We start from the raw sequence: 25331 nt of genomic DNA, 5'->3' as shown, positions 1-25331 counted from the left end.
TATTCACTGCTGGAAGCTCTGCAGGAGCATCGGAGACTCCTTTCCTTGCTTTTTTCATGGATGTTAACTTGCATTTATGTTTAAAATTAAACAGGGAATTAAGAGTTCTACTTCCATCCCTGCTGCCATTTGGAAATGACGATATCATGCTCACTGCCTCTAATTCCAATTATCTTCATGCTGCACATCTCATGAGTTCTGGGAAAGCTCGAGTGTCTCTTCCCATGTGCCAGCTATTGCTTACAGAGCTTGGTTTCATAATTTCATAATCAGTGCATTGTCATTAGAAAATTATGGGAAATTACAGTGGACTAGCCAATGTAAGGCATATGAAACCTGTATTAGCCTAATAAAAATAATTTTAAATTATTAGCCTCATAAAAATTAATTTTTAAATAATCAAGGAGGACTGTGTAAAATGACTGAAATTCCATTTTAATAAGTAATTTTATGAATTTTCCTGATTATAAAAAGTTGGAGAAATCCAACACTTTATTTTGTAAAAGAAAATGAAAATGTAACTTAAGTGAGTTTTTAAATCATTCTAGATGAGGCTCAGAACACTTCCTGAAAGATGGTAAGTGGTCAAATATATTTAATTATTGGATGAGGTGAGGGACTGAAAGAGTTAGCACCAATAGCTTATAATAAGAAGACAAAAGAATTAATAACCACGTGTTTTTCTTAAAGGCAACTGAACTGAAAATACAGTTTTATACCTTTTAGTCAAAGACTGAGATCTAACTGATGTAACTTGAATAACAGGAATGCATTTTTACATGTTGCAAATATAGAAATTGAGATAATTTATATAAGAGTTAGGATGAAGTTTACTTTTACTTTATGTTAAAAAAAAAGTTTCCTAACAAAGTGTACAAAGTAAGGAAAATTGCTAGGATGTTTTATCTGTGAGAGAGAATAAATTGTTTTCAAGCTCATACCTCCCCATCCCCTTTCAGCATTTGTTGAGAACTCACTCTGTGGGAGTATTAGTTTTCTACTGTAGCTCTTTAACAAATTACAAACTTGGTGGCTTAAAACAATACAAATGTATCTTACAGTTCCGTAGGTTGGAAGCCTGACATGGGTCTCACTGGGCTAATATCAAGGTATGCACAGGGCTGCATTACTTTCTGGAAGCTCTGAAGAAGAATCAGACTTGTTTCCTTGCTTTTTTTTTTTTCTTTTCCTTTCAATTTCTAGAGGTCGTCTATAATTCCTTAACTCATGGCTCCCTTCCTTCATCTTCAAAACCAGCAACACTGCATCTCTCTGACCGTTCTTCTGTGGACCCATCTCCCTCTGACCACAGCTGGAAAGGTTCTCAGATTTTAAGAACCCGTGTGATTACATTAAGCCTACCCAGATAATTCAGGATAATCGCCCCATCTTGAGGCCCTTAACATTCATCACATGTGGGAGGCAGTGTTCAGTTCACAGGGCTCTGAGCCAGCATCAGAAGATACTAATGTAGATATATTTATTTTAAATAATTTTGGTGTATTTGGTGTATTCATATTTATTAATGAAGGGAATAATCAACTCCCTTTAAACAAAAGACTTTCCTAAATTGCTTGAAATGTTTTTATGTACATAAAAAATTTAAAATAATTTAATAATTGTTTAATAATAATTCCATTGCCTTCTGCAAGTCTACATATTTTACATAATTTAATTGTAATAACAATACAATTATATATACATGATAGTATCTTACATTCTGTTCTTTTCACTTACTTCATATATATATTATTAAGCAAACAGGCTGTATTTTATTAAACTTTACTCCTGACACTAGAGATTTATTTGTTTGCAGTTTCTTACTAGATTAGATAATTCTTCACTGAACATTCATTTATTTGTCCAGCTTTTTCCTTTTATTGAATAAATCCCTTGGAAAAAAATTCTTTGAAAGGAATTACAGAGTCAGAATGTATGCCTACCCATTTTTCTCTTCTTATTTGTCTATAGAGCCATAATTTTGTTCAGGTATTAGGTGGTAAATTGGTCAAGGACCAGAGTGTAAGCCCCAGAGAATGTATTTGTCTTATAAGCCAAACCTGGAAATTTCCATCTCCTGTGCCAGTGATTGGTTTAAGAATTACCTGTGACTTAATTCTGTCCAGTAAGACCAAGCTGACATTTTCATAGCTGGTGAGGATTTGATCAGAGCCGAGATTTAGAACACCGAATCTGTGTAGTGCTGACATCTATTTGCACCATCGGGGTGTTTGTTATCACTATAATTCAGATGAGAGGAGGAGCTGAATGGGGATGAGACTGGAACAAGAGCAAATGGCAGTGCAGAGGACAAGGCAAAAGAAGGATTCGAAGGTGACTCTGACGTGTTGAGCCAGGGTGACTGTGTAAGAAAGAAAGTGCCATTGTTGGGATGGTAGGTTTGTGGGTGTTTGGGATGCCCAGGGATGTTGGGACTCCTTCAATTTGGGATGTGTGACCTGAGGACAGAACATCCAAATAAATGTGAGCCTTAAGAGAGAGACATTTTGGGTTCAGTAGAAATGTACCGTGAGCAACACATACAAATCACATATATAATTTTAAATTTTCTAGTAATGTCGTTTTTTAAAAAGTAACAAGTGAGGCTAATTTTAATAGTGTACTTTATTTAACACACTACATCAAAGATAGTATCATTTCATTAGTCATTACATATCCCAGCATCTCAATTTTCTCCAGCCACGTTTCAAGTGCTTAATAGTCATGTACGTCTAGAAAGACCAGTTTAGGAGCTGGTAATAAAGTCAGCACCTTTCTTTGTTTGCAGGTGTGAACCCATGTTCGGGTTGTTCCTGCTTTTTTTCTGCTGTTACGAACAATGCTGTAATGAACAGTCATACACACAACTTCTGGTGCAGCAGTTAGGGGCAGTGTACTCTTGGGAGTGGGACTTGTGCACAGCAGCAGCAGAGACAGGCCTCACTGTCTTCCCAGGTGGCTGCCGCAGCTCACGCCCCTGCTAGTAGGATGCAAAAGCACCCACATGGCTCCACACCCCAAAGTCACGTTTCATTTTTGTCAAGCTAGTGGGTGTAAAATGGTTTCTTACTCTGTCATAATATTCATTTCTCTGATGATTAATGAGCTTGAATACCTTTCCAGATCCATTTGAATCTTCATTTTGTTCTCTTCTGTGGTAATCACAAATATTTATTCATTCAAATATAAGTATATTTATATTATGTATGTTATAGATGTCATATATTATATTTGTATATGGATCATATATTCATTTACAAATGGTTGTTGAACACCCTCTGCTAAATACTGGTCTAGGTACTGGGAATGAACTAGTGAGGAAAAAATGATATAGTCCCAAATTCTGCCTTCATGGAGTTTACATTCTAGTGTGTGTGCAGTGACCAGGGAGAGACCAAAAAGAGGTAAAATGCTGTTTGACGTATGTCAGTGAACCTGGGTTTAAGTCTGGCTCAGCCATTTTACGTCATTAAACCTTGGTTTCTGCAATTGTAAAAAGGAGATGGCAATAATATTGTTGTTTATTAAATACATATGAAGAACTTGACACAGTGTCAGGCAAATTGTAAGGATTCGGCAAATGCTAATGACAAGAAGAAGAAGAAGGAGAAGAAGAAGAGGAAGAAGAAGAAGAAAAAGAAAATATAACTACTATTTTCCCCTTTCTTGCTTCTATTTTTTCTGCTAGGTTTTTTTTTCTTTTTTTCCAGTTACAACTACTGAAGTTTCAGATTACATATGTTTTGTTTTTTTTTGAAGCATTGGCTCTCATTTAGGTGTCAACCTCCTGGTATTTTCTGCAGCAAGACAGACGACTTTGGCTAATTTTGAGATGTGTTGTTTTCCAACTTCTTAAATCCCAAGAACAAAGAGCCTGAGTACATGTACTTTTAAAAAATCTGCATCACGTTGAATAGGCAAAAATGTGGGAAAATCCAGAGGAATATCTTATATAATTCAGGGCTGTGTTCTGTGAGTATAAGTGTTGCTTGAATTGATCATTTCAATCCAATAACCAATTGATTGTTAATTTATGTGCAAAGTACCGTGTAGGGAGATGCATATGACTTTATTAATCTTTGGAATAATAATTTGTCCCTTTTTCTTAGATAATGATGTTGAAAATGATCTTCAATCATACATCAGTTGAGCACTGCAAGTCGTACACAGAAAAGCAGAAAGAGTGCAGCTTCTTCTTAATAGCTGTTCGCCTGGCTTCACTGAACCAGATCTTGGATCCCTGGGTTTATCTGCTGCTAAGAAAGATCCTTCTTCAAAAGTTTTGCCAGGTAGCAAATGCTGTCTCCAGCTGCTGTAATAATGGAAAGAAAGTACAGATGATCTCACTATCCAATGAAATAACACAGACAGAGGCATGAAAGAGAACTCTTAATCAACTTGCATGTTCACAGCTTTTGGCAACAAATAGCCCTAAACCTTACTGTGAATTTAGGCATATCTGGCATGCCACTGTTTATGCGTTGAAGTAGAATTTTTGATATAAGGCTAAATGGTCTCAGAAGCATAGATAATCCCCTATGTGCCAGAAGTATTCAAACACAAACAAAGGAAAATAGATTAATAATAGTCTAGTGTTTGGGGGACTCTGTCATTTGTAGCTGAATATGTGATTATTTATTAGGTGAAGACTTTTTCTTCTATATAAATGATCTTGGTCTGTGATGGGGGTGGGATGGGAATAGTTAATATTCTAGTATTCTGAATACATGGGGAATTTAACGCACAGATCGTTGAAGACAAGGTTTGTTTTTGCTCAAAACCTTGGCCTTCTGCTTTCTCTTTTACTCTCTCTTTCTCTCTGTGTCACTCTTATTCCCCTTACATTTTTTTAAAAAGTTGACTTAGGAGTAAAAAAAATCTATAATGTATCCACAAGTGTTCATTGGTACTGATGTTATTTAAATACTGCTCAATTTGTAAATTAGCTGCTAACCTTACAAAGTTTAAGTTTTGGTTGGGTTGGTAATTAGGTTTATTCATTATCTGAATAAGAGTCAGTTCCATTTATTTCAAAAATGACAGAGTTTGTGACCATCCAAATTGCTAAATGTTCTTCCTTTTGATTACATTTTTAATTCCTACAAGCCTGCAGAAGATTCGTAAAACTGTGCTTGGGAGTCAGTGAAGTGATTTTTCAAAATGCTATTTAAGGACTGATTTGAGCACTAAATATACGTACTCTGGCTAATTATCTTCCCTGATTTTCCACCAAAAGTATTCTCGTCAGTATTTTGGGTATTTAAATACTAACTCTGATTCTAACACCAATAAATATTTTGAAGCTTCCATAAAGACTTTCCATAGTTTGGCCTATTTATAGGATTAGGAAATTAATAATATTGATCCCTCACAGCACTTTCTCTGCCCTCTTCTCAAAGTAGCTCTATCTAAATATTTATTCTTAAAATGTTTCTCTCAGGGTCTACATGTGTACAAACCTTGATAGCTAAGCTTGATATCTTTTTGGCACAAGTAGGTCACTATGTTAAGTTTTGAGAATTACACTTAAACAGAAGATTTCCCCAACAAACACAACAATCTTTCAAATCAGACCTACATAATATGTTCTTCATACTCTTTAGAGCATTCATTTTGCAGACTTACTAACATTTTCTTATGAAGATTTTAATTTGTTTTTTCCTTTATTGCCTTCCTAGTTTTAAGAAACTTGAGATTTATTTATACTCCTTTATAGTAACTACATTTGTGTTTGTGTTCAGTAAGCATTTGGGGAAGAATTAATTTTAAGAGGTACAAAATATCTATTAGATTAATAAGTACACCACTCTAAGTCAATCAGGAGGAATCAATTTAAATGACCATGTCAAATTGAGTGAGACAGCAAGATCTGCTGGGAGCAGAAATAGAGACACAGATGTAGAGAACAAATGTATGGACACCAAGGGGGGAAAGTGGCGGAGATGCGGGGTTGGTGGTGGGATGAACTGGGAGATTGGGATTGACATATATACACCAATATGTATAAAATAGATAACTAATAAGAACCTGCTGTATAAAAAAATAAATGAATATATATAATTCAAAAATTCAAATAAAAGAAAAAAATCTGCTGGGAGCACTTTTGTAACTCATGATCGTTCCACTAGTCTAGGTTTTGGAAAAAATGATGATAAATAACCTATACTAAAACCCCATTATAAAATCTCTCTATGCCATAGAATTGGATTATCCTACAGGTCACCTCATGGAGGATGAAACAAAACTACATACTTTTTTTTTCAGGAAAAAAGTGCACTTAAATGATCTTATAGTGAAGAGGTTTTACCTCTTGAGTGGTCCTCAGACCCTAGGTTTAGATATACACATAGTATAGACCCAAGTGGTATGAGCTTGATTGGGTTATTTCTTCCAGCACCTAGTACAGCACTTGGAATATAGAAAGTGTTCAATGACTGTTTGCTCAGGGAGTGAATGAATCATTATCTGCCAAAACAAAGTGCACATTGGTGGGGCCCCACAATATGGTTGAAGCGCTTCATGCCATTACAGACCATCAAGCTGATACAGTGAATGATCTCTGCTTGTTTAATTACAGAAACACAAATTTATCTTCAGATGTGCAGTGTCATATTGTTGCATAACAAAGAGCGTTATTTGTATTAATAATTTAAGAGACTGCTACTCCCAAGTGGTAATTGAGATTATTGTCAAAGAAATAGCACTTTTCATCAAACCACAGAAATGCATAAAGACAAAACAGCCTAAAACTCATGCTTAACTACAAAACAAATTCCTGCCCAGGGATACATGGTAGTTGTGGATGATGGCAGTTTTTGAACAAGCTTGAAAAGGAATCTAAAAAAAAAAAAAAAAAGAGGTTCTGAAGAACCTAGGGTCAGGACAGGAATAAAGACGCAGACGTAGAGAATGGACTTGAGGACATGGGGAGGGGGAAGGGTAAGCTGGGACGAAGTGAGAGAGTGGCATGGACATACATACACTACCAAATGTAAAATAGATAGCTAGTGGGAAGCAGCTGCATAGCACAGGGAGATCAGCTCAGTGCTTTGTGAACACCTAGAGGGGTAGGATAGGGAGGATGGGAGGGAGACGCAAGAGGGAAGGGATATGGGGACATATGTATGCATATGGCTGATTCACTCTGTTGTACAACAGAAAGTAACACAACATTGTAAAGCAATTATACTCTAATAAAGATGTTTAAAAAAAGAAGAATTAATGAATAGGTAAATAATTGAAACAAGTAATTCTGGAAGAAGGATCTGGACATAAGAGGCTATCTTTTTAGTAGAGACTTTAAAATATAATATTATTGTCAAAAAAAAAAAGGAGATGGAAAAGGAAGAATTATGTAAACGGCATGTGAGTTTTGTTATGTAGGCAGCCATTTGTTAGTACATGGAAAACCTGATAAGAAATATAAGTCCTAAATGATATCAGTCTTTGGATGATAGCTGAAGTTAGATTTCAGAGATGTTGTTCAGAGGCCCTAGATGTGGTTAGGAAGTAAACATCTAAAGTCTGCAGAAGAGTATGTCAGTTTCCACGTTTAAGTTCATTGGCCTTTAAATTCACTCGCATATACTTAGTTTATCCATGCATATATCTGAGCAGGAAAAAAATGCATGCATAAATTATGAGAATTACAAAACTTCTCAGTATTGGTTAAAAAAAAAAATAGAGACCTAGGAAACTAAATAGAAAGTAGTGAGTGAATGCAATGTAGAAATATATGTAATGTCAGCTGTCGTAGATTTTACGAAACAGTTTTGATTTTTCAAACAGTGAATTTATACCGCTATGTTGTGTCACAGAAGAGAATGATGACATGTCAACCAATTAGAACAGTTTACTTTTCAAATAAAATAAGTATGGTGGATAGCTTTAAAATATTTTAAATTGAAGAAACAAAATGTGTTATCCCAAGATTTATCAAATTTACCTAATGCTATATATGAAGTCATTTTAAATCATGCCAGATTTAAATGATTGTCAATTTTAAAGTGCACATATATACTGAACACTTCTTTATTATATAAAAGACCTTTTGACCATGTTATGGAATAAAATTGTGGAAGCTCATGTAAAAGTTAACTATAAAAGACCCTGTGACCACACTGGCATTGAGTAATAGACAAACTAAAAACTTTGACAAAACAGTATTTTAATAAGGTGGACAATCTGTGGCAATATTCTAATATTAAATTTTCAAGAATTAGGAATTTTATTTATTTAATACTTTATATGTTTTTGTTGGTTTTGACCCCAGATTAGTGATCTGCTTTCAGTCTTCCCCATGTCAGTTTTCATAGTTCTTTGTATTGGGATTAAGTCAGCTACAGAAAATAGAAAAATTTTGTTTTATGAAATTTTAGGCACATATATTACCCATTTATTCTCATATTTTAACCCCAAAGCTTCTCTTGAAATATACAGATTACTAGAAGATGAGTGACACAGAGAGACTTTATTACTACAGAGAGTATTTATTACTACAAACATATAAAAAGCTTAGTATGGAATAATTAAAATTTCCATGATTTACCTCTGTAAAAATTTAGGTCGCCAACCATGCCCAATCTTCATAACTGCTTGTTTATTGCTAGCTTTGTGATTGTGTTATGTCTCAAATCTGCAAAAATTGAGGTCTAAATAAATGAAAAGAATTGTTCAATGAATGAGATTATAACATTTTTTAAATGAAGAGTAATATTGTGGCTAAATCGACAGAACTGTTTTCTGAGTTGCAATACAATGCTAATAAGAGGTGACATAATCTGTGATGTTTCCTAACATAGGTTATGATAGAGTCTATTTACAAAATTTGGAAATCAGTCTAAAACTCACATGCAGATTTGTTAAGAAGCTGCTATCTGTTCAGAATTCTAAGACTACTGACAGGTGGTGATTACGTATGAAGCATGAAACAGAGAATTAGGGAAAATTCAAAAATTAAACTCCATTATACTGGTATCATTAATATAGTTACTAATTACATGTAAAAGTTCATTTCCCCTAGATTTCTCTCATGCAAAAGGTTTCAATTTTATAATGATTCATGTTGTAGTTATTAAGTAAAATTTTTCACATGCCTTCCCTGAATGCCTTTTTTGGATTGAGTCCACCTATAAAACTGAAGAAAGTAAAAAGAATAGTACAAGGTGACTTTGTTCTCAAAGTGACAAAGGGAAAACTGAAACTATACATATTTATGAAAGACTTCAACAAGTCTAGAAGTGAGGCATTTTTTTTTTCTAAAAGAGGTCAACAATTATTTTTTTGTACGCGGGCCTCTCACCGCTGGGGCCTCTCCCTCTGCGGAGCACAGGCTCCAGACGCGCAGGCTCAGCGGCCATGGCTCACGGGCCCAGCCGCTCCACGGCATGTGGGATCCTCCCGGACCGGGGCACGAGCCCGTGACCCCTGCATCGGCAGGCGAACTCCCAACCACTGCGCCACCAGGGAAGCCCCCATATAGTCTCTATTTTATAATTCCTAAAGTGAGGATTCTATTTAAAGGCTTATAATTTATACAAGTTGAGTTGTAAACCATTACATTATGATACCACAAGACAAGTACATTTTGATTCTCTAGAAATGCAGTTCAATCAGACATATACCATATTTATTCATATATAAATCACACTATCTATTGAGAATGAAAATTATTTTATTTTCAGAAGTTTTACATCAATCTATTTCAAAGCATAACTCAAATATCCACTGGAATGCTTATTTCCTCATTAGGAACGAGACTGTTTCCCCAGTGCCCTTGCCTCCAGCCTGTTTTTCCATTTTCTCACGGAGAAAAAGTAACAGAAATATTTACTATGGTGAAGCTGGGATTGTTTTTAAGAGAGAGAATGGTTTCACATTTCTAATATGCTAATGTCCTAATATATGAAACATCTGAGTCTGCTTTTTAATATCTGCTTTGATGAAATAATTTTATTATGGGAGTAAAGATAAGAAGGAAAGATTACCATCAGATACAAATTAGCCTTTTCAGGCTTTCTGAGCATTTTAGAGATGATAGCACTTCTAAATTTTTTTAGAGCAGATCTTAAATCCTTTTGTTAATTGTTTTAGAATTAGAATATTTTGACTTTTTAATTAAAGTGAATCAGATATCTAGCCAAAAGCTAGCTAATCACCAGATTTTAATAGTTATTTGAAAATAGTTTCTTTCTATGGTTTTCAGTTTCTGTAGAAATCAAAGCTGTAATGTTCAGCAGGAGAAAATGTGTATGACTTACTGATGGACTTCAATGTTCTTTCAGCTTTTGAAACGACACTCATATGGAACAGGCATGGAGGGTGGGACAGAGAACAAAGAGAAAGAGGTGAAGGAAAACCTGTGTATTTCTAACTTGTCAAGATTCTTCATCCTTTTAGGCCATTTCACAGAAGCAAGGAGAGGAAGAGGCCACATTTATCTTTTCATAATTGAGCATCAGTAGGACAAAGCGAGGAGTGGCCAGTGTTCTTTTCTGTAAGAGTGAATGTTAAATTCACTCAACTCATCACTGACTGCTAAACTCTTTTTCTTCCCAATCTTCCTGCATATATATGAAATATCTTACCTTCTCCCTCTTCTTTAACCAAACAATTTTGTACAAATAGCATAAAGTTGAACATTTCTTTAAGGAAACAAATTAAAAATAGGCACTGATTATTTTGATCTGTTTACAACAAATGAATATATTATTTTCAAAATGTATCTAAGTAAGAATTGAAATCATTGGCACTTCAATCAATCATGTAAAACTCAGTATAGAAAGTGTACATTTCTCCACCTCTCCTACTCAGCACCCCATGCCTACACACTTGGTTAAATGGGAAGGTATACTGTTGTCACCTTTATGTAGTTAGTTATCTTAAGTGTATTTAAACATATCTTCCAGTATGTTTTAAAGGGTAGTCTTCAATATGGTGGAGACGAAAAATAAAAGAGACTATGAAAAGTACATCAGAATTTTGACGGCATTCTTGTCAGAGCCAGTCTGTGTACTTAACAAATGTACGTTATTTATGTTGTGCTTGTCAATGGAAAATAAAGTCGAATATTCTGAAATGTCCCTGTCTTTCTTTCCTGATGCCAACTCATGTCAGGAATGTTTTACTTATAATCACATTAAGCATTTTGCTAAAATCCTATTTGATGTGCTTTGCCAAGATAACAGCACAATGTAATGCAATAGCATCATCCTATCTGTAACATTTAAATCATTTTGTTTTATATTCCATAATAACATATAGTACAAATTATCACTGATGTGCTATAAACTTGAGAGGTGCTTTTCAATATGATACCTAGTCATGTTATAATCTCAGAATTTTTGTTTTTAATACAAAAACACATTTATAAATTATTCTAAACTTAGTTCTCCTACTTTCTTGTGGCTTTGAGTATAATCTACAGGCAGCCAACATGAGAATTGCCCTTGTTTATAGTCAGCTCCTTCAGCAGACTTGTACCTGTGTATTGGTGTGAGCTGATTACTGGTAGAGATGTGTTGGGCTACCCAACTACCCTATTCCATGTGCTTATTTAGCTCAACTCTACTTCTTCCTCCCTCAGTGATGGGAGAAGTTCTGTAGAACATAGACTGCAAAGCCAAGCTCATTATAAGTAACACGCCGAGCTCGCCCTCCTTCCTCCTAAGAAAAGGCATTTAGGGAGAGTTCTGCTGTAAACCGCTGACCAAATCTTTTTTTTTTTTTTTGGCTCCACTGGGTCTTTATTGCTGTGCACGGGCTCTTTGTTGTTGTGGTACGTGGACTTCTCTAGTTGTGGCGCACAGGCTGCAGTGCGCACGGCCTCAGTAGTCTGAATAGTTGCGGCACACTGGCTTAGTTGCCCCATGGCATGTGGGATCTTAGTTCCCCAACCAAGGATCAGACCCACATCCCCTGCATTGGAAGGTGGATTCTTAACCACTGGACCACCAGGGAAGCCCCCGACCAGATCTTATGATCTCTACAGTCTTGTAGCATTTGAGGTAAACATCATTATGGCTATCTTCCGGTACACCAAGAATTTCCACTACAACGCTGATGAACCTACATGCCATGGAATGACATTGCCCAGTTTCATGTTCTCAGAGGACAAGGAGTCAGGCATCTTTAGATATCTTGGAGGTTGTTGTGCTCACCTAAAAGTCTTGAGTAAACCTATTTTGGAGGAAGGTGCTCAGAATCCAAGCCAGTCCTCCAGACTTGTTCTTTTCTTCAACATATATTTGTTGTGTACCAATTATGGCCTAAGCATTCTGGTAGGCACTAAGACACAGGGATTTAAAAAACAAACAAAAATACCCAGCTTTCAATGAACTTATAACCTAGTAGGGGAATAGCAAATCATTTGAACAGAGCTGCTATTGGGGTAAGCCTATGGTAATGAAAGCATATGGGGGAGGTGATGCTGAAATAAGAAATAGTTTCCTGTAGGAGTTGACATTTAATCTGCATTTTGGAGAAAGGAGTTGCTATTAACCAGGAAGGTGGAGGCACATTTTAAGATATTTTTTCACTCCACTCTGCCCAAAGCAGTACAATTTCCAAGGCATTCAAACTGACTAAATTCTAGTGGCCCTGTAAAAAGTGTGGGTCTGAATCGTGCATACCTCTGTAATCTCACAGAGTGGGGAAAAGTGACTTGGCCTTAGGGCAGGATTTCTGAAACATGGAACTCTTTTCGTTTTTTGTTTTTTTGGGGTTTTTTGCGGTACGCGGGCCTCTCACTGCTGTGGCCTCTCCCGTTGCGGAGCAACAGGCTCCAGATGCGCAGGTTCAGCGGCCATGGCTCATGGGCCCAGCCGCTCCGCGGCATGTGGGATCCTCCCGGACCGGGGCACGAACCTGCGTCCCCCGCATCGGCAGGTGGACTCTCAACCACTGCGCCACCAGGGAAGCCCTGAACCATGGAACTCTTGACACATTGGGGCAGATAATTCTTTGTTGTGGGGTGTTGTCCTGTACATTGTAAGCTGTTTAGCAGCTACCCTGGCCTCTACTCACTGGATGCCAGTAATATCGCCCTAGTTGTGACAATCAAAAATGTCCCCAGACATTGCCAAACGCAGCATGGAGGACATATTGGCCCCTAATTGGGACCCTCTGCCTTAGGGCAAGGGCCATGGCCTCTAAGAGGAAGCTATGTGTGAGGGTTTTCAGGACAAGGCCATCTGTGGGATCTTGGTCCTGACAGGCACCATTCTGGCATTTCTCAAGGAAGCAGGCATTAAAATGCCAGTTTGTGTCTGACTGCACAAAAATGTGGCACTACCACTACAGCAGTGCCCTGATCACCGTGGGCCCTGATCCACTTCCGTAATCACATAAACCTATTCACAGACAAAGAGGTACAATTTCTTAGAAAGTATCCTCTTTCTATTGATGCCTCCAATCCCTATTTTGTTCTTGATAAGAGGCCCTAGGGTTATATGTCTCTCAAAGGGATATCTAAAGATGGTCCATTTCTCTCAGGACCTCGAAAATCTGTTATAATTCCTCTTAATTAAGTTCACATTTCCAGGCAAGGTGCGTTAGTAAGAGAGAACTAATTTACCAAATTCTGTCTTTAATGGAATTTTTGCATGTCTGATCTGTGTTACAGAGTTGTAAGAGCTTTATTTAATCTGAGACATAATCTTTATCAAAAAGCAGTCAAATCTGGGGCAAATGTCTCTTTATCAGCCTGTGCCTTTCTGAGTTTGTGCCAGTCTGCAGTACCTCAGGTATAGAGCTATTACTATACATTTTGCTGACAGAGTTCAAGTCATGATCTCTATAACTGACATTTAAACTCTAGTTTGCATGAAATGGGAATTTGAAAAACTTAAACCACAAATCTGACCCAAAATTAAAATGAAAACAAAGGTACTCATTAGTTTACTGTAAATTTCTGAGGCAAAGTAGGGAAGGTCTATGGATAATCAGTGCTTATGCCTAATATTATTATGCAATCCTTTAAAAAGAAGTCTTTGAATATAACATGCAAGGTTGTTTGAATTCAATTTTGAAAAGAACATTGGAAGAAAATAATCCTGAAACCATTACAACCCATTGAGGCCTTTTAAAATTAGATTTAACTAGAAGTACCCAGTGGAACACTGGTTCTTAAACACTGTGGGGTCAGAGACCCCTCTGATAATCTGGTGAAAGTTTTGGATCCCCTTCTCACAAAAAGCACAGAGAATTTTTTTTACAGTGTCAGAGATTGTGCAATCCTCCTAAAGTCTGTCTACAGATGTCTTGGAAATTTATACACACAGGTTAAGAATTCTCAATGTGAGAAAATCTTTGTGATTCAAGGAACCTCACAAGTGTCCATGTTTGGTTTGAAAATTAAAATCGAAAACTGCAGCTAAATCAACATAATTACTTCCCTGTGAATGCCAAAATTCCTTGACATCTCATGTCAAGGAATGACATGCCCATAATAGTCAATCAGCATAATGCCCATAATAGTAAATCAACATAATGGGGGTAGAATTATTAAAAGCAACTACAATCATTTTTTTTTTTTTTTTTTTTTTTTTTGCGGTACGCGGGCCTCTCACTGTTGTGGCCTCTCCCGTTGCGGAGCACAGGCTCCGGACGCGCAGGCTCAGCGGCCATGGCTCACGGGCCCAGCCGCTCCACGGCATGTGGGATCTTCCCGGACTGGGGCACGAACCCGTGTCCCCTGCATCGGCAGGCAGACTCTCAACCACTGCACCACCAGGGAAGCCCAAAACTGCAATCATTTTTTAAAATTGCCATCATGTGGGGAAAAGAAACAACACCATCCCAAACAAAAGAGGAGCAATATAGGTTACTTGCCAAAAACAGGTTGAAAAATGAAAGGACCATTTTTTGGAAAAGAATTACAAGTTATCCAATGACACATTTGCCTTACACAGAGTTTTAGTTTTGCCTTGTGTTGATCCAGCAAGAGAGATTTAAAACCAACTATTAAAAAAAAAATCAGTTAAAATAAATATCACCTCACCTGAAAAATGCAATCTCTAAAATGGTTAGAATCTAACTTCCAGTTATTTTCTGTTACGTGACTTTATGTTATGTTATGTATATGGATAAATATATTTTTACACTTCTGCCTGTACTATAGTTTTGTGTTGCTATTTAGAATGAAAGCAACAAGGAGGACCTATTGATTGAAACTTTCAGTAAAATGCAAGGCATACACTTGCAGACCTTACAAATGTAAAATTAATGATGCTTTAAGCCAATGCTTGAAGCTATTAGTGGAATGCAGTATTGATGTTTATAGTTTGCACTTCTCTAGAGGGAAACATCTGGAGCAATTAATGACATTTATCTTTGCATTTTTCTTGCCTTATTGAGGAAAAAAGTGCCATCTTAGAGCACTGAAATATTTATATTTTGGAAACCCTACACTTTGATACCAGAGCATCCTACATTCTGGATGTGTGTATGTGAATTGGACAGCTGTACATAGTATGCATGAAATTGCAAGTTGATTTTCATAAGTCAGTGGTTTGGAGTCTTCTCCTTAGAAGATCCATGAAAAACCATTTTTAGAGGAAGAACAATTGCTCTTTGTTACTTATTTTCAACATTCCTTGACCATTAAATTTTTTTTTTTGTTTGCCTGGCCTCTTTATTTTAAGAATTGCAATGACAGAATTAATATTTACTTGAAAAATTTTGGAGAAATAATATTCATTTATTGCCAACCTCTGAAGGGGAACTGCTACCTTAAATGTTTTGCAGCCCTAGTTAGACATGCATGGCTCCTCTCCTTATGACAGATTTTCTCCCACCATAGCCATTTTGCATATTTCTGCTACTATCCCTTCAACAGAATTGTCATTGAAACCTAAAATAATTCATTTATTAATTTAATTAATTAATATTTGACCACTACTGAGAGATTGCATGTTTAAAGTATTTTAAAGCATTTTTAAAGCAACATCATTTCTCTAAAATGTTCTCTAAATTTTAGTGGGTCATAATGAAAAAGAAAAACTCCCAGTGTTGGACAAGGAGTCAGAACACTTAAGTCTGTTTATCTAATTTGCTATTCAGTGGTTGTTTGCCCTTGACAATTTACTAAACCTCTCTGAACTTGAATTTTCTTATCAGCACAGGATTATTAGGATTAAATAAGAATGAAGATAAGGACACTTTTGAAAGCACTATACAAGTAGGTAATGGTTAATATTATTTTATTATCTGGATTTCATCAATGGAACATTAAATTTAATTATGACTTTTCTCATCTCAAACCACTATAGTACAGTCTGGCTAACTTAGTATTGGGCATTCACCAGAACACACAAGTGATATTAGAAGTCTAGTTCTGGTCCCACATAGGGAAAGATACATAGCTTTTTTTAAGTTTATTTGCTTCATCTGTACAATCAGAGGTTGGTTGATCTATGTGTTATCCTGTAGCTGAAAAAACATGATTTTCCTTTCTCTCTGGAATGTCATGAAGCTCATCTTGTCAGCTAAACACAGACAAGTTTTTCTCTTTTGAATTTTGAAAAAGAGCTCATAGGAAATCTCTAGGCGACATAGACAGAAATGCCTATAAAAGGTTTCTGTTCCTTTTCTCCCTAAAAAGAACTTTTAGTTTTCCAGCCTCCTTCTCCTATGAGATTGTCCTCTTACCAGACTGGAGGATCATTGAATTCAGGGGCCATGCCTTCCATTTCTTAAGTTTTTCTGCCTCCTTTCCTTTTCCTCCTCATCCAAACTACCAAATCCTATAATATTGATTGTTAGATGACAGATCTCATTTACTTCTTTATTTTTGGCTCAGGAAATATTACAAAGATTAGATTGTGTAGATTTTCATACACTTGGGCTTATCAATGTGTGTGTGTATGGGATGTCCATTATATCTCAAATGTGTATTTCTTTTCTTCAGTGTTTCATTTTTAATCACAATATTTTATGTTCATGCCTTTAAAAAGTCAAGTGGCACTAAATGTTTATTATGACAGCTGAATGGATAAAGAAGATGTGATACACACGCACACACACACACGCACACGCACGCACACACACACACTGGAATACTACTCAGCCATAAAAAAGAATGAAATTTTGCCATTTGCAGCAACATGGATAGACTTGGAAGGCATTATTCTGAGTGAAATAAGTTGGACAGAGAAAGACAAATACTGTCTGATATCACTTATATGTGGAATCTGAGAAATACAACAAACTAGTGAATAAAACAAAAGGGAAGCAGACTCACAGATATAGAGAACAAACTAGTGGTTACTAGTGGGGGATGGGGGCAATATAGGGTTAGGGGATAAAAAAAGGGTTATGGGATTACATGAAATCATGTATGTGAAACTTTTGAAAATTGTAAAGCACTATAGAATTTAAAGAATCTTTCATTCAGTTATAAAAAGCTAATGATATCCACACTCCTCATTCTAACCCTCCCCCCACCAGCCTGCTCTCCAGCTTTTTTTCAACATTTCTTCTGAAATATACCATCATATTTCTAAATAACATATTTATGTTTTTGTATCCTGCATAATCAACTTTGGACCTTGTAGGCTAATTTTCTATTTTGCTGGATTTAACTCTCTCGTCATGCATTGTCCCATTATGGTTCTAACACAATTTTATTAAATCAGAATTCAGTGTTTGCGTTTTTATGACAATGTAAATATTCTTAACTGCAGAATCAGTAGAACTGTCATCATGTTTCTTTTCTTGGACACATTTTTTTATTTTCTAGAGTTAAAAAATTATCAAGTTAAATTTGCTTAACTTTCTTTGTGCTAATGACCAAATCTTAACAGTTTTCCAAGTGCTCAAACCTATCAGATAATCTGTACCTCCTTTAGAGCCTAAGATTTTTTTTAAAGTTCCTCTTCTATTCAGCCTATTGCCTCTTTTTTATTAGATACCCTGTTTCCTAGATTCCACGTTTTGATGTATTTCTTGAATAATTCACTCTTTTGATCACACTGGCTTTAAAATGGGCTTTTTAATAGAAAAAAAAAATGTAAGGAACCAAACTCCTAGAAAAGAAAATGATTTTAAATATACATGAACACTAACAACAATAGTGATAATAACAATAGTGGCAGATATCATTTTATGAGCACCTATATTTTACATATGTTATCAAATTCTCGTGTCAATGCCACAAGGTAGATGTTATTACCACTACTTTCCAGATGAGAAGTCTGAGGCTTGGGGAGGGTAAATCACGTGGCCAAGTCCACAGAGTTAGTGAGAAGTGTTAGCTGCGATTCTCACCTGATTTCAGGTTAGAATGTAATTGCTGTGAATTCACTTAGTGAAGAACTACTACTATGATTATTTTCTGAAGCATCAAGTTTATCTTGGAGAAATCCTCTAAGTCCCCATGAAAGAAAGGCTTTGACTCTGTTCTGATGCCTGGGCATTTTTTCCGCAGCCAGAAATAATCTTGGGCAGCAGTGGGAAGGTGGTTTTTCCAACAGTACTGATTAGATTCAACAAACAAGATTTTCAGCAAAAATGTAGTCCTTATGTCCAATCTAGGCGTGTGCACACTACTGAGAACATTCAGACCTTCCCTGTTGGATGCAGAGCCGCTTCTGCAGTGGAGAGAATATCACCGCTGGCAGCAGATGGCTGCACAAAAAGAGGGCACTTCCGCTTGCTGCCCAGGCCTGTGAGTTTTGCTAAAAACTAAGAGCTTATCATGATCTGGGTTACTAAGTATGCATCTTTTTCAGTCCTTTTTTTTGTTTCTTTTTTTGTTTTTCCTTTCATACTTTCTCTCCTGCTTGTAAGGTAACTTAGGATCGGGCTTAATGAGAAGGTGTTTTTGCTTCCTAATGACACAGGGACTCCTGGGAGAATTTGTAAAATTCAGGACCGGCCAGAGGGAGAGCCGGTCATTTGTCTGCAGTGAAACCATTCTGTTTATCACCTCCTCCTGTTTTATTTTGAAATTTGCTCTAGCTTCCTCCTGCAAAATACAATGCAGTTTCAGAGCGGAGCATATTTTATCTTTGAGAAAGAGAAAAGCTGTCCCCAGTTTTTGAGTCTTTCTTCCCTTGTTGCTAGCAAGCAAAATCTATTTGGTATATTTGACATTTTATCCCTTTACCAGTTTTCTCTTCAACTGGCTGCTCTGTTTTCTTCAGAACTGGTCAGGCTGATTAGAACAGTGCAGAACATTTTGCTCAAGGGAATAAAATCTCAGCATCTCCAAAACTTGAATTCTATGTTTTCAGATGAATGCAAATGGCAACCCACCTATAGCAGTTTAACTTGAAAAATCGAAAAAAATCAGTGCATCTTGGAATTTATCTTTGGTCTAATTTTGCACATTATCTCTATTATTTCAATTGCAACAATAGTCAGCAATTCTCAGGCATCTCAGGGGTCGATTAGCATCTATTCAGAACGGGCTTAACCCAATTACACGTAAACCTTTATTAAAATATATATTTTTTATTTTTTATTATTTTATTATTTTTTATTAGTCATCTCAGCACTGTTTCAGCTTCCTTCTTGATCTCCCTTATAATGCCTTAAACTGGAAAACAAAGGCACATAGTCACAGATTTAAAAGGTGGTCACTATATTTATTTGGTGCTATTTGCATTTTTTTAGCTCTTGGAGTCTCTACTTTTGCTAAAGGCTAAGGTGATAATTGTACAGTCTAAACTTAGTTATTTTTTAAATGTCTTTAAAAATCTTCTATACAGAACAAAACTTCCTTACAAGTCTATGTTCTCTGCTGGCTGGGTCAGGGGCTGGGAGGTGGAACAGTAGAGGGTAGGTTCTTAAACTTACAGTTGAAGGTATGTTGTCCATCTGTTTTCTCAGTTTGCATTAACTCAGTCTCTTTGAGCGATGTGTTCTTTCTTCATGGTTTCTCCCAGCTCCTTCTTTCCTTAGCCAAGATGGCATCTGTGTGAAGGAATAAACTTATATTCCCTCATGGCAATGGGGGCAGATAGAGAGACAGCTTGCCCACACAGAGGACCTGGTTCTGTCCGCTGGGTCCTCCTTACCCTCTCTAGAGTTGATTTTGGTCTTCCTGGTTGCTGGGTAGCTGCTGGCATCCCCCGTTGATTCAGGGCTGCTGAAGCCTGTGAACTATTTCCTCAGCACACTTGAGCCCTGTGGTCCTACTTTGCTGACTCGGCCCTATTGCTGTCTCACTGGCACAGCAGACCCACAAGGCTCTGCCACTTCCTTCCTCTGGAAACTGCTTTGGGCTGTCCAACCCATAGGAACTGCTATCTCTGCCAGGGTGTCACTCTGGTCCTGAACATAGCAGCTCCATGGCAGCTCCTCTGGCGCTTAGCTTTCTTCTCTTTTCCATGAACCCCAGGGAGACTCTGGGGGACCTTCTCTACCACGTGAGGGCTGGGGGCACCCAGACAATCATCATGGCCTCTCTCTGCTATTCCCTTTCCCCAGAAGTATCCATACATATGTGCCAGGGCACACTCTGAGACTGTGTCCTCAAAGACTTGTAACCATCCCTTCTTTCTACTTGAGGTTTCTATTCTTTTGTCACCCTCCCACTTGTGGGGTTTGATGCTGAGACAGTTGTGGTGGAGAAGTAAAGACATCTCTCCTGCTTCTCTTCCTATATCATCCCCACCTCCTAGCACTAGAAAGGCTTTTGACTGCCTCCATGCCATTTCCTCCTTCTTCAATTGGTCTCATTTGCCTGGGGCTATGATGATGGAACGGTTCCCCTGGCTGTGGGGAGGAAATGGGAAACAATACTTTTACTGATCCAAAAAATAATTAAGAGGTATTTAAAGCTTCAAAGAATATTGTTGTTGTTTCCTCAAAATACTTCCCCTATTTTTCTGAACTGCACAACTTCATTTTTTCCCATCTTTGAAAAAATAAGTTTAAAAAATATTTTCCCTTTCAATTGGCGAGTAGGTTGTGAGTTCCTAGGTTACCTTTATTTTCTCAGTAATTTTGAATAGTTAAAATAATTTTGTTATTTTGATCAATCTAAATAATGTTATTATTTAAATGAATTAGCAACATAACAGATAACTACAATAGCTAGGCCATACAGTACTGTATACCCAGTAACAACAAGTTTTCATTATTCAAACCGACAATTATGGACATCAATAGGCCTCTGGCCAGCTCAAGTTCTCCATGACAATAAATCCCTGCAGGCCAGGATTTTTCAGGAACCAGGCTCAGATTAAAGTCTATGTCTGGGTATAGGGCTATATCCTCCTGGTTCTGAGAACCAGAAAACTCCAGATGTGGAACAAACCAACCAAATTCAATGAATCAGAGAGCAGCAAGGATGGTGTAGGAAAGGGTTAGTCTCTAGTCTACTATCTTGTTGATGCCAATCAATTGTTCTTCCTTTTGCATGGTTTACCTTTATAGACCTGGGGAGTGCATACAAGATAAGGCAGGTTGTGAATTTGACCAGGTGTGCATGGTTATCACCAAGATTAAAGAAAAAAAACTCCCTTATACATACATAGTGCATCATAAGTCAGCCAGCAAATACTAACTAGTGCCACTCTGTGTCATACATCATGCTGGGCTCTTTGGAGTTAGTTAGAGAGTATTTTATAGTACAGGCCCTGCTTTTAAAGAACTAGAATCTTAATGAAAAGATCATTCATTCATTCATTCACTCAGCAAATATTTATTGAGTTCATCCTTTGTTCCAGGCGCTGTGATATGTGGGCATGATGCAGAAACAAAATAGATGTGAACCCTGCTTCCATGGAACTTACAATCAGGAGATACTGATACTTCTAAGTGACTTTGGCTATGTCCGAATAACCCCAATTCTAGCCAAATGGAAGGAAGAATGTTGCAGCCCACTCACAAATGATGTTCCCAAAGTGGGAAGCCAGGTGTAAGACTGTAATAATTTATCTAACAGCTCTGTGTGATTATACAAATTGCTGTAAATGTACCTGGTAGAATAATCTCACTGAGGAAAAGTTCCTCCTGAGTTGGAACCAGAGGCAGATATATGGTTAAGCTAATGAAGCTCAGGCCTCAAAGCCCTTCATTTCACAGGCCTTTTCCGAGGTCTGGTTTTATATTCATTTCATTGAAGAAAGTTGTATATTCTTCAGGTTCTGCAAGGCTGATCCAGTTCTGTCTGGTATGGTACCCAGGTATGCATGGAGAAAGTGGGATTTGACCTAGCTCTTGAAAGAAAAGTAGGCTGTGCATATTCCCCCAAAGAATGAGAGCCCAACATATATACAATGGAATATTACTCAGCCATAAAAAGAAACGAAATTGAGTTATTTGCAGTGAGGTGTATGGACCTAGATACTGTCATACAGAGTGAGGTAAGTCAGAAAGAGAAAAACAAATACCATGTGCTAACACATATATATGGAATCTAAAAAAAAAAAAAAAACAATGGTTCTGAAGGACCTAAGGGCAGGACAGGAATAAAGATGCAGACCTAGAGAATGGACTTGAGGACACAGGGAGGGAGAAGGGTAAGCTGGGACAAAGTGAGAGAGTGGCATGGACATATATACACTACCAAACATAAAATAGATAGCTAGTGGGAAGCAGCTGCATAGCACAGGGAGATCAGCTCGGTGCTCTGTGACCACCTAGAGAGGTGGGATAGGGAGGGGAGGTGGGATAGGGAGGGAGGGTGGGAGGGAGATGCAAGAGGGAGGAGATATGGGGATATATGTATACGTATAGCTGATTCACTTTGTTATAAAACAGAAACTAACATCACTGTAAAGCAATTATATCCAATAAAGATGTTAAAAAAAAAAAGAGGGCTTCCCTGGTGGCGCAGTGGTTGAGAGTCCGCCTGCCGATGCAGGGGACACGGGTTCGTGCCCCAGTCCGGGAAGATCCCACATGCTGCGGAGCGGCTAGGCCCGTGAGCCATGGCCACTGAGCCTGCACGTCCAGAGCCTGTGCTCCGCAACGGGAGAGGCCACAAGAGTGAGAGGCCCGCGTACCGCAAAAAAAAAAAAAAAAAAGACCAAACGCAGCCAAAAATAATAAATAGAAATTAAAAAAAAAAAAGAATGGGAGCCCATTCAGGATGAGGAGAATTGTAGGGACAGTGTACAGGGTGAATTGGAGGGCAGTGAGTTGATTGATGGGCAGTAAGAATTGCTAAAGTAGGGATCCAATTACCAACTCGTCAACTAAGGTGTCTGCAATGGCCAATGTTGTTATTTAGTCTCTTTGCGATGTAAGAAATGGAGCACCACTCAGGTTAGCTCAAGCAAGGGAGGTTTATTATAATGGAATATCATGGCCTGGAGTTGGAGGATCCAGGCAATCAACTGTTGGAATAAATGAGTTCCTTGCTAATCCTCCAGCATCATTGGACCTAGCTATTTTCTACCTGTTTGATCGTGTTTCATTACCAACTGCCAAGTCTTTCTCTCCACTGTCAACATAATTTCTTAACTTTATAATTTTTCTTTACTTACAATATCTGCTTCCTCATGGCACTGGTCCTGCTGCTAACTGCCTTATCTTTTCAACATTTTCAAATTCAGATTCTCAAGAGAGGAAATATCTGCCTTGTCAGCTCATTGTTCCTTGACTGGCAAGGCTATGTCTTAGGTTTGTATACCTTGTCCAACTGGGTATTCCTGGGATATGCAGAATCCTTGTACAAAATATGGTAGCCTGTGGATGTGGATACCCCTTCAGTGGGGCTGTGAGCAGAGGAACTTCCCTTATAAGGGTCTGTAGGTGCAGGTGGTATAACGAATGACATGTCCAATGTAGCTGAAATAGCTAATACTTCCTGAGAGCTTACTCCGTGTCAATTTCTGTTTTAAGCACTTCCTATACATTCTCCCTTTTAATCCTACTGATAATATTATGGGGTAGAACTACTGCTGTTCCCATTTAACTGAGGAGGAAACTGATGCCATGCAAATTCAACTAACTTCCTCAAGGTCACACAGCTGATAACTATTGGAACCAGGATTCTAACCAGGTATATTTTAGAATCCATTTTTTTTCGATGCCATAGGCTGAATGTGGGATTTTATGAGGGCTGGGTTATAGCAGACGCTAGAGGCAGAGAAATCACTTAGGGGACTAAAGAAGGTTGCAGTGACACTGTGGGTGGGTAATAAAGGAGGAACTAAGAAAGATGCAGAATGGTTAGGGAAGAAAGGATTTCCCAGATACATTAAAAAAAAAACCCAAGAATCACTTGGATTTGGTGATAAGTTGGAATTGGAATTTTGAAATAAATATTCAAGTAAAATGCATTATAAGTGCCCTCCTAATGAAAAAAAATCTAGTTGGAAAAGAGATTTAAATTTTCTTAGCAGTGGAAAAATGACTAAATTGGCTCTTGGGAAGTATAGTATCCAAAGATTTTATTGAATGCTGTGGAAGAAACTATTATATTCTTCTTACAGAGAAGTAGTATTCAGTCAAAATTTCCCCACCTCTGGATATTACCCACAAAAGGCTGGCTAGATTTCAGGGTATTGAGAAACTCTCGTATTTCATTTATATAATGTAAGTCAGATTTCTGAAGGGAAAACTTCCCCCCCCCCCACTTACTTTGTAGCATGAAATAAAGAAAATTTCGGGGGTGAGGTACAACCTCAGTGTTGATCCAGCTTCTCCGAGTCTCCTGAGAAGCCAGATGTGAGAGCAGATGTTGCAGGCACTGTAACAGGTATGGCAGAGGGGTGGATAGTATTCCCTGGGAGCCAGAGGCTAGAGCAACCATTGCTCCCTGTAGAGTCTGGGATGCTCCTCCCAGAATGGGATTTTTTTTTTTTTGAATTTTTGAATTTCACTTTATTTTTTTATACAGCAGGTTCTTATTAGTTATCCATTTCATACATATTAGTGTATACATGTCAATCCTAATCTCCCAGTTCATCACACCACTACCATCCCCCTTGGCCACTTTCCCCCCGGCCACTTTCCCTCCTTGGAGTCCATATGTTTGTTCTCTACATCTGTGTCTCAATTTCTGCCCTGTAAACCAGTTCATCTGTACCATTTTTCTAGGTTCCACATATATGCGTTAATATACGATATTTGTTTTTCTCTTTTTGACTTACTTCACTCTGTATGACAGTCTCTAGATCCACTCACGTCTCTACAAATGAGCCAATTTCGTTCCTTTTTATGGCTGAGTAATACAGAATGGGATTTTTAACATTTAGCCTTCCTTCCTGCTTCTGGCTACCAGTTATCAGTCTGTAATCCCTCAAATTGTGTCAAAGTCTTAGACTTCTCTGAGGTGGGAAGCCGTTCTGCCTCCTCAGCTTCTGCCCAGCTTCACCCAGTCTTAGTCCCAAAGTGAAGTGCCCATTACTGCCAGCTGCACCTGTGCTTTTCTT

At 37.6% G+C, this 25331-nt stretch overlaps 1 protein-coding gene across 3 annotated transcripts in view; it reads left to right on the top strand.

Moving 5' to 3' along the window:
* PTGER3 (prostaglandin E receptor 3) overlaps positions 1-25331 on the top strand; it is an 84021-nt gene that overhangs the window by 33456 nt on the left and 25234 nt on the right. For 2 of the 3 annotated variants that reach the window (XM_067726568.1, XM_067726567.1), the window contains exon 2: positions 4110-4289. In XM_067726568.1, the coding sequence (XP_067582669.1) occupies positions 4110-4289 (180 nt within the window). Of the gene's footprint in view, positions 1-4109; positions 4290-10283; positions 11078-25331 lie in introns of those variants that run through there. The other variant, XM_067726566.1, reaches the window with a different exon arrangement.

Source organism: Pseudorca crassidens, chromosome 2 (genome assembly GCF_039906515.1).
Source record: "Pseudorca crassidens isolate mPseCra1 chromosome 2, mPseCra1.hap1, whole genome shotgun sequence".
In the NCBI taxonomy this organism is placed as follows: Eukaryota; Metazoa; Chordata; class Mammalia; order Artiodactyla; family Delphinidae; genus Pseudorca; species Pseudorca crassidens.
The sequence above is the reverse complement of the archived record's forward strand: the minus strand, read 5'-3'. Positions and strand labels throughout refer to the sequence as shown.